This window comes from Cariama cristata, unplaced genomic scaffold (genome assembly GCF_000690535.1).
Source record: "Cariama cristata isolate BGI_N322 unplaced genomic scaffold, ASM69053v1 scaffold25533, whole genome shotgun sequence".
Lineage (NCBI taxonomy): Eukaryota > Metazoa > Chordata > Aves > Cariamiformes > Cariamidae > Cariama > Cariama cristata.
Genome location: NW_009607008.1, coordinates 3,910 through 15,015, shown reverse-complemented (window position 1 = coordinate 15,015; position 11,106 = coordinate 3,910). Strand labels below are relative to the sequence as shown.

Here is an 11,106-nt window from a genome sequence, read left to right as displayed (position 1 = left end):
TCTAAAGCCAGCAATCAAACTTTAAAAGTAACTTTCATTGACCAAATAAAGCAAAATTAATTTGGCCTTCTCTAATGTTTCCAGGTTCTGAGATAAAGAATTTTATTAGGACAGGTATCTAGTCTCAACTGTGTATTTAAAACATGAGAAGCGTGTACCATTGATGGGTGTATCAATTAATTAAAGACTCATGCTTTTAGACAGTCACTGCCATCAAGCGCATGATACTTGGCTCAACTTGAGCAGAAAACACGAAAGCACTCCTACAGTAGACTGTAATTCCTCGGTATTTCAATTAAGGCCTATTATAATTGTCTCCTGTTTCCTGATCTTTTCAAATAAATACATCATCTGCTCTGGAGTTTAAATGTCTACAGAAATGCACAATTCTACATAATTAGCTTCAGTCTCCCCAGTTCAGCTAACCAGCTGTGCTGCATAAGGAGAATGATCATTTTTTTTTTTTCACCTGTGAAGAAACAGAGATGAAGGTCTCCCAGTGGGGATAGTTCAGGTAAAGACAGACTGCAGGAAGACAGTGAACCTACTTCATGGAGGGTAGGTGTCGTAGCACCACATCGACAGCATGAACAGGGTTAGTGCTGATAGGTTTGTCTAGCTCCAGAGGCTCAGGCAAGGTTCTTCCTGTCAAAACTTCATGCAGCAAGTGCCAGCTCACCCGAGAAACAAACTTTATGGACACTTTGAAGGGACGATCTTTTCCACCTTCTCCTGGTAATGTCACATCCAAATCCACCTGCAAGTAGGAGGGAAAGAAAGAAAGAAAGAAAGAAAAAAAAAAAAAAGGCAGCTGTTTAATCTGCAGTCTGGTAGCCTTGAGTTTCCACTCCTTCCCATAACTGGGCGAGAGACTCAAAAGCTCAGATATTTAGGACACAGCATGATAAAAAACTACATCATGAAAGGCACAAATAAAGAGAACTGGGTCCTCACCAAGCAGAAGAGGATCACATAACTTTCTGTCATCTTGAATCAGAAAACTCTTCACTCCAGAGAAACTGTGGTTTGATTTTTTAATAGTACTTCACCATAAGAGAACATATTACAGTCTGTAAAACTGAGTATTTAATAGATTTTGCTGTAAAAAGAGGCTACTAAATTCTAGGGGAGGTTCTGAATGCAACTGTTACATGCACTTCTACATTCATTGGAATTTGCAGAAAATACATTAGAAGATTCAGACTCCATTTCACTACAGATACTCTAAGATACATTCAATTTTTCTGAACTCAGCAATATATTAGCAGTTGGGTTTGTTTCTTTTTCTTTACTATGAAGCTGTTACAAGTATCATTTTTTTCCAGTTATCTTACCCCAGTAGTGGCCACAGGAAGTGGATTGGCTGTATAGAGGCTTCTTTTCCCATCATAAACTGGTCTACGGTCCCCAAATATTGTCACTTTAAAATGCTGCACCATTGAGTCCACCACCTCCCTAGAAAAAAATTGATATTTACATGGAAGATGTTTTCAAAGAATCATCAGGCTGGAACTGGCTCCCACACAGCCTGTGTTTTGCTGAAGTAGTTTCCACAAACATATTACTCAAGTGAATTATAGAACACCCACCGGTATTCCAAAATGGTGCTTCACATACTTCAACTCAAATAACAGATAAACACTGAAATAAAATCATAATCAATGGAAATGCTCAAATACTGGGAAATATTGTTGCGGAAATGATTTAAGAAAGTCCCAGAAACGACTGAGGCATTTGTATAACCTTCTTATAGAAAAGGAGGACACACTTACCTTGGAAGAAACCCACAAGCTAATGTAACGAAAACCTAGTACAAACTCACAACGGAAAGCCACGCCAGCCCACGAAAGCAGTAGTTAATTGCACTGCCTACCTACTAACGTACATCTGCTCTTCAATTAACAAGAGTTTTGAATTCTGCCTAAATTTTATATAAAAATGAGGTAGGCTAACAAAAAAGTCCTCGCTTTAAGTCCTTAATAATCTGAGTTTTTACAACAAGACCAAGTAAAAGCCTGATCAAATCTGCACATAATTATAATAAAGTTAGGAGAATCTATAAGTTGACAGCAATGGAGAAAATAGTAACCTGATATAAGCACTGAAATTACATCTGGAAAAAAAACACCACAAAATTTTCATCTTATATAAAAAAGGTTTCTTGGTACAAGCAGTAGGTAGATCAGACCCGAAGAGACTTTCGCAATACCTCTAACTGAAACATGCCTTCAGGATTTTAATTGTTTGGGGATTCTTTGTGTTTAAGTGGCACAACAACGGTATCTTACTTGATACCTCATAATTCCCTTACTCTACAAAAGTTAACCACTTTTCTTCTTAAGCATATGCAAACTAGCACTCTTGCAAAGCAGCAGCTTACTAGTATATCATTTCCTGACCAGGCAATATTAGCCTCAAGTACTTCAGGAAGATGATAAATATTGACTTCCTCTTCAAGCAAAATTAGTAGCAGTACTTTCACCTGTAAGCTGGGACCTGGGGAAAGGGAAGATAAATTCTCCATTTCACAGTTCTTTATGTTACTAAACTCTCAGAATCCAAACTCTTTCGCTGGCTAAAAGCACGTCAATATACTTAATGAACTTCAAAATACCTACTTAGTACTCAGTTGTGCTCCTGCTCAAGTCCATCTTATCTGAAAACCCCATTCTGTGCTGGTACACTGCTCCCTTGTAACACTATGCACAGGGACAAGTGTGCAAAAGAAACTATTTCCGAAAGTGCCAGCTTGTTGTCACATAACCTGTGACAAAAGCAGAGGGATAAATGTTAGTGATGAAGAGTAGGAGCAGGAGGGAGAAAGCAAGAGGCTCTGTAAAATAAAACTCCCATACTAGAGTTCTCAGCTGTAGCTCTGCTACTCATCTCACACGTACAGCACGCTTCAAAGCAAAGCATTATTTACCTTCTGCTTTCCAGTTTACAAGGCAGCGGAAACAGTGGTAAAGAACATCGCTATGAAGGAAAGTGAAAAGGAAACAGAAGACACTAGTTTTTAAAGCCTCTCTACAGCTAAAAGCTAATAAAGGTGCAGGTGAACTAAAAAAAAAAACCCAACCAGCAACTATTAAGGAACGAAAAGCCCTGTTTATTCCAAATACAAGCATTCAGACAGGATGTTAGTCAGAAACTATTTCAGAATAGCTGAGTCTATGTAAATCCACTGACCTCTTAGAAACAACTGTCACAGCATGCAAGAGAAAGGGAAAAAATAAACTTCTAAGGAAAATTCTTCAAAGCAGGTAATTCAGTGTACTGATTTCAATTTAGACTAATGAAAGCCATTCCTCTTTGTGTAACCCACAGCACACTATCCAAAGCAATTTATTCAGCAGATACTATATTCTTTTATTGGGCTCATTTATACGAACTCTTGCAGTTTTTAACTAACATCTGCCACATTTTTACACACAAGGAAGTTGGTAAAGTAGTAGTATTTTTAAACAGTCAATTTCACAGTTCCCTACTTTGAAAAAAAATAACATGCATGCAAGATTTACCCTCAACTTTCTGATTTTAAAGTACAGCTTATATCAGGATTCATAATTTACATACTGTATTTGCTCTCAAATTTGAATACACCTTTAGTCTTTCATTTGAAAATATTTGACTATTAAAGCAACTCGTTAGGTTTTCTGCCTGTGTTCAATTAGTCATCTCAGTTTACCTCGACAAAAACCAGACAACTGCTTCTACCAGTTGGTAACATGAATAAGGAAAAGCAATACAGTGTCTTTACTAGTAGAATAGAAAGCTGATGAGCTTCTGGAGAAAGTTACACATGCATCTGAACTACACCTACACTACAACAACTAAACGTATGAATGAGAAATCTCAAAAAGCACTTAAAATTAACTCCAGTCTTTAAAAAGCACTTCTGGGAAACAACCAACCCTCATAGAGCCTAACAAACATCAGAAGGAATGGTTAGATACTCAATCTGAGACTCGCAAAAGGTATGAAAAGTTTTATCAGCTACAGACATGCTCTTCAGGAAATCACTATTATTTAGGTAAGCAAAAACATTGATCATTTCACACAGAGTTACTTTACAAACTCAAACCAAATGCTTTTGCCCCTCTCCACATGAACTGAAAACTTCCTAAGACACAGCATTTATCTAAAGTGGAACCAACTAAAACAAGCTGTGACAAACATCAATTTTGGTTTTGGAAGCAAGCTTGAAATTACTCTACAAACAGGACGACAAAAGGGATTTATTTTTCTTCTTTTAAATTTCACATAAAATTTAGTTGCTATTTTAAAACAGCTAATTTCAAATGCACTATTTCCAAACATCTGTAGTTTTTCCCACTGTTACGGAAACAACTAACTACACAGAATCAGAGAGTGCAATTTCTGGAGCAACCAGAGTTCTTACAGCTGTGTCTCCCTTAGTCTATTTTAATTGAGCATTGCCACACAACACACAAAAAGTGGTTTTAGTCAACAGATTTTAAGTGAAATGACATTTATATTCATTACAAGATCACATTAGAAAAGAATCAGACATACAAAACAGTAAGTCAGTCTAGAGCAGTTGGTATTCTCCTTGTATCCCTATAAGCATGGCTTCACAAGTGTTCTTCATTTAACAATACGGTAGTAAGTTAACCTTTCATAACAGTAAGATTATATTAAATATTAATTCACACAGAACAATTATATCCCAGTTTGAGCAATTTATTAGTTTCTTTTTAATTAATACTTAACACAGGTATTTATATAGCCTTCATAATTGCAGTATGCAACAAGCAGGGGAAAAAAATCACCAGCCAGCATCAGACCCTAGCAATATGTTATTGTTAAAATGTAAAGAACCAGAGTTGCAGATGAAAGAGGAAAAAACTGCTTTTCAGCTTCCCTGAACTTTAACTGATGAAACAGATTCCACAAGAGACTAACAAGTAACTCCTCCTAAAAATATTATTCAATGCAGAGAAGAAATACTGGAAATACAAAAATGTTATAATCTTTAAAAAGCAAAAATTATTATAGCTCTAATGTCAGGTTTTCAATTAACTACTCTTTCTGAGGAGGGTTCTCTGGCTCCCCAAATCTATGAGGTTTAGGACAAAATACACAAGGATGGTATACAAAAAGCTGTACTTGCAATCTGCTAAGGCAGAAGAATCCAGCAGTCAATACATACAGTTTGTTGGATCACTAAATGAACAGGGTTGTAGAATATGAAAATACTCTCTCCATTTAACCAGCAATCTAGAAATGAAGTAGCCTAGCAAGGGATTTAACTGACCCTAAGGCATAGCAGACATGAAAATAAGATGAGATACAATGTGCTATACAAAACGCTCTAACAAAGCGTTTAGAGAAAGGACACAGGTGGAACTCAAACCAAGTCTGGCTATTTCAAATATACTAAGCTGATGCATGAAATAACTATTAACAAGGGGAAAACTAGTTTGTTTGCAGTGCCTTCATACTGCTCCTCCTAATGGAAGCTTTCCAGCTGAAGGCTGCCTCCTCCTGTACCTACAGTGATGGCTCTTAGTCGTTAGCTTCTGACCACAGTACCCAAGTGAATTAAATCAGGGAACCCTTCTGATGAACCAATGCTGCAGTGTATCTCAATATCAACTGAAGATGAAAACACCCATAGGAGCAGATTCTTGCTACCTCAAATGATTCAACAGCCAGTATTGCAACCAAAACAGGTAACTGCCTACAGCTATACCATATTTATGCTGCCCTGAAGAACAGGGGTTGCTGCCAAATGGTTCACAAAGTGCTGTGACCACTAATGGCTGGACTGCTTCACAGCATCTGGTCACAATCAAACTGAAGAGAACCTGGAAAAGGCTCTGTACGCGTCTCACAGATGTTTGTGAGAAATTGCACACAGGTCTCCATAGCATAATGCTCAGATTTTAAGCTATGCAGAGACGATAATTACTTCAGCAGGTTCCTCTGTTGCTTTAAATTTCAGTATCAGTATAATTTACAAGACAAATTTCACCTTCTTACCTGTTCACCCTCCGAGGACACTTATCTGGTTTGATATCCACCTCATAGAGGTAGACATCAATCTTTGGGATTTCAACTTGGAAGCAGTTGGCCAGCAGTTTAATGGGTTTGCCCATGGTGCCATAGCCAGGACGCCTGGGCACCATGAGTAGGGGCTGTGCCCCGACGGGTCCTGAAAAAGAAAAAAACATCACAGATTAGAAGATAAGCACAACAGACAAGCTGTGTTGCAAAGGTACTACTTGCTTATATTTCAGCAGTTTAAAAATACATAAGGCTCCTTGCATTTGCAGGTACACACACTTGTCTCCCACTGAGACTCCCCTCTTGTCCTCCCCTTTTTCAGTCTTAGGCAATTCCCTGAACCAACTCACAGGACGACCAGGCAGGCATCAGAGCCAGCACACTGGAAGAAGGCAAAATTAGCTGTATCAAACAGCACACATCCAGCAGCGTGCTATTAAGTTCCAAATGAATACTTGCCCATTTTTCCCCCTTGAGCCTCCACCCACATCTAGACTGCTTTCTTACTGATGGGTTTCAGCATCGGTGACTAACATGAATAAAATCAGGACATTTCCTAAACATAAAAAAAAAAGTGTGCTTCTCCTTGAAACACTTTACAACTGCGGAAAGCCTGTGTGCCATTAAAACACAAAAAGTTCTACAAGTCTCTTCTGAACACCCTAGTAATAACAAAGTTGCTGTGGAATATGAAAACATGGAAGTAGTTCTGGATTGATGTACGTTGTTTGCGATAAACTCTTAATTTCATTGCCATTATTAGCTTAGTCTTGGAAGACAGATTATTCTTGAACTTTGCTGGCTGAAAATGGATGAAGAGTAAAACCATTACCTCCTGTCTAAGTACACCAATAAAGCCGACTGGGCAGAAGAGGACTCAGATTAAGACACAGGACTGTAAAATTCTCAATTACTTCTACTTGAGAGAAGAATACCCATAGCTGCTCGGAGAAACCATCAAAATATGCAATAAGAGATGGGTATTTTGAAAGTCAGCTAAAAATGCCTGTCTAGTAGTATGTTACACTCTCATCTGGTTATCCATCTAATTTACTTTGCATCATTTAGACAAGAATCCTCAGCTCAAGATCTGGGTTACTCATGCCTTACAAAATCAAACACAGTAGTAAACACAGTCCACTTTCAAGAATTTCTACTGGTATTTCCACTTAAAAATCTCACTTTCCAGTCAAGAAACAACAACAAAACCAAAATGTTTCGTAGCCTGAGTTTTAAAAAATTACTCATCGTACAAATGTCATGATTTACAGAGCATTCGATTAAGTTAGTTAAAAGTTCTCCCCTCCACTCCTACTCAGTGACGCAGATAGCAATTCCAGCCCACTCATTTTCATAGAGGAGTTAAAATGTCAAGTGCTGGTAAAAATGGCTTATTTGCCTTTTGATTAATCTCCACCATTCCTGGAAAAAAACCTGCATTATATTGAAGGAAACCATGTACTGAGAATAGGTGAACATCAAAGCCAAGTTCCACTGTAACATTTGTCTGGCTCTACCCAGAAACCTACCAAAAAATTCTGAGTGGGCTTGGCTTCGAGCCATGAGATGAAACAAAAACATAAAACAAGAAGCATCATTTAAAACACCCTCACAGACTATGCTTATGCAAAACTTGTTCCAAGCATCTGTTCAACTTTTTCTTCATTTTAATACTGTCACATGAGTAAAATCAGCTCTACAATTTACTCCAGATATATTTTCAGAATATAAGCATATGCAAAAAGTTACTACTAAACATTTGAATGACATAAATGACTCAATAGCTTGTTTTAATATTACAAAGACATACATGCCATAGTTTATATTTAGTTCACATGTGTAGGAAATGCTAACAAAACTGCTGAAATAAAGATAATGTTAAAAAGGTTGCTATAGTGTGGTCTGTCCTGTCTTCCTCCACCTCGTTTGTTAAAATCATGTAAAATGTAAAAACAGTTGCTAAAATATGTAAGCACAGAGGAAACAGTGTGAAGACAATCTTCATGAAGGTTAGTTAGGTGAAGAAGTTGAAGCACACGGACAGGGAAATATAGTACAGCTGAGATCTTTGTCACCCTCTCCTCTGGAAGTTGCACTAAGTTGAACTTTTTAACTGAGCAGTGAACTGCTGGAGAGTGCTGGAGAAGAGGTAAAACGCTTCACGGGAATGCTATCCCTTGTTTACCCCTTCGCTTAGATTAACAGAATCCTAGTGATCAACTGTACAGGGCCAAAAGCCTGAAACAGAGAAGTCATACTCATTTACTAATATGAGGCAGGGTGCACCTCAAAATCCTGGGTCAGGAAAGAAATGCTCTACCCAAAGCCAAGAATGCAAGCAGGCCTCCAACCTCTGCTCCCGGGAAAACCGTGGTGAACAAAACAAGAAAATACCAGTTGTCAGACAAAGGCTTTCTTTAGCCTTACTTGTTCAGCTGTACGACACACGGCTCCTCTGGAAACAGCTCACCATGGAAGAAGTTAGAACCCAGATTGTGGCAGAGAGGAATTAAGTGATCAAAAAATGAGTAAGAAGTGCAAGTCTACACACTATTCAGGAATAATTTTAAAAAATTCAGCTGAATTTGCTGTCATTTTGCGTGACACCCATGTTCCCTTGGACAAGTTAACTTAAAAACATGAGTACGCTGTAATTCGATTCTGCTATCACTGTCCAAATACACTAGCACCCACTCAGAATATCCTGCTTTCAAAACACACTGAACTGCCAGATTGCACGTTGTGAAAGTCTGTGTCACTGGCTTCAAACCTGTGACTCAAAACCCAATAAAACATAAATAACAAGCGACGCTCTCTGAGGACAGCTACTGCTCCCGTATCGTATCAATGACTCACTCAACCTCATGCCTAAGTCCTGTGTCAAGCTAATGGAAATAAACATACAAACCAAAAATACTAAAAGTATTATTATTCTAAATAGCACAGAATGACTACAATTGGCAGAGTGATTCCTTCATGTTATTTAACCATTGCAAAACCAGTGTCATTAAAGTTTCAAAAATCTTTGGAACATTCCTGCAGCACAGCCTGGCTCCGCAGCAGATGGAGGAGCCTTCAGTCTCTCAGTAGCTCTGCACTGCTCAGTTGCCCACAAGTCCTAGAGGAGAAACTTCTTTGTGTTTCAGAAACTATTACTACTCTGCCATTAGAGCATCAGATACGTACATGCGCCTAGTATGTTCTTAAAAATCCAAGAAAAAACATAAGCCAAGTCTGTTTAGTGTGCCAGAATAGTACTCAATTCATAAAACCAGTTAAGGAAAGTCCCCAACATTGACAGTCAACTGATGTGTAACACAGAACAACGAATACACAGATAGGAACTAAAACTGGTGCTTCCGACTGATTCTCAGAAGGGTTTTACAAAGCAAGGGAGTACGTTTCAAGAAGACACAAGATCCACCACTAAGTATCTTGAGCCTTCTGAATGTACAGTTACTCACCAGAAAACATACAGGAAAAACCTACAGAGAAAATATTTAACTAAGCATTTAAACCAGTAATAACGTAAGGTGGAAAAAAATAATCTCTTCAAGACCTAAAGGTATATCAATTTATGAATTACCGTTCATAGCATTTGCTGAAGGCATTATTCATGAACATCCTTCAGCAACGTTGGAAGACTTTTTTCTCACAAGTGAACGCTCACTGCCCTTATAATACATCTGCAAAACAGACAAATACTAAACCAGGAAAGTTCCATCCTCTCCATTTACCAGCAGTGCCCAACGGTGTCCTGCGTACGGCAGCGCAAAGACCATGGTTCGCTCCCTACCGCCACACTTACAAGTAGGTATCTTGAATCCCCATTGTGTTTCACAGGGGATTTACACCAGTATTTCCCACGGGCATGTAAGGGGCATTACTGTTCCAGCCCAGCATTCACAGGAATGCAAGTTGGTTATCCGGGCCTGCCGCGCTAAGCCAGGTAACCCATCAAATAACCTATGTCCCATAGCCACGCAGCTCGCTGATGAGAGATGGAAGACATTTTGAAGAGCTTTGCTCATATTTAATCTAGTATATCAACAAAACCCAAGAAGAGATAAAACGAGGAATCACCATTTTTAGAGGGCTTACTGAGGAAATCAGTATTTCAAAAATGTTTTAAAAAAAATTGCTAAAATGGAGTATCTTATTTATGAAATATGTTCTGAAGAAAAAAGGTCATACCAGTACTACTTTTTCGAAGTGCTAAAGTTTGGAGTAACATTAAAAATACGTGGACAATGACATTAATTTCAAGTGGCATCTCCGCCAACAGAACCATTTATTCCAACAGAATTTGAAAACAGTGGAAATTTGCAGTTGTCAGTATTCAGATCCACAATTTGAAAACTCCTGTTAAAGTCAGATCATATTCCAGACCAATATGGAAGTCCTTCTAATGGTTTAAATGAGCTCTGAACCAGAATCTTTTCTTCTGTGGAATTATAGATGTTATAATAAAGATTAAACACAACAAAAATTGACACTAATTTCTATGGTAATACAGCCAGCAGTATAGAACACATCTGGCATGCATCCAAAACACAGGCTTGAATCTACCTAGCAACTAAATGAAGCCCTAATCGGAATAAAGCCTGAACAGAAAGAGCAGAAGCACAGAAACCTGCAAATACTTTCAACAAACCATTTTATGGAAAATTGAAGCTTTTGGCACGCAAGATAAGTTTTACAGCATGAAGCAAAATAGTGATTCCTAGCAAGACGCTAATAGAAAATACAGATTTCCTTACATGATCCTTCCCTTACAGAAAGAGACATTGGTACCAAGCTTCCAGAAAAAAAATATCCCCTTTCCTACTGTGGCTTTGGCATTATAAAACCAAAAAATATTAACAAAGGATTACTTAATAGTTTTATTTTTGTTTATAAAACAGTTCTAAATCTCTAATTGAATAGGTGATCGAACAGCCTTAAACATGGTAAGAGGACATAACAGGTAAAATATTATTTAAACTCTGACTCAGTAACACAAGGCAGATTTGTCCAACAGATCCTATCCTCCAGGGTGGAGTCTGCACACAGGAGAAAGCTCTCCATGGTGGGGGG

At 38.2% G+C, this 11,106-nt stretch overlaps 1 protein-coding gene across 1 annotated transcript; it reads right to left on the bottom strand.

The window, feature by feature from the left end:
* Positions 1 to 548: 548 nt before the first annotated feature.
* Positions 549 to 6,178, bottom strand: LOC104158825 (protein argonaute-3-like; the record flags this gene model as incomplete). Its single annotated transcript, XM_009696577.1, has 3 exons — positions 549 to 757; positions 1,335 to 1,455; positions 6,007 to 6,178. Coding segments are annotated over 3 exons (502 nt in total), but the record flags the coding sequence as incomplete, so codon positions are not given.
* Positions 6,179 to 11,106: the final 4,928 nt, after the last annotated feature.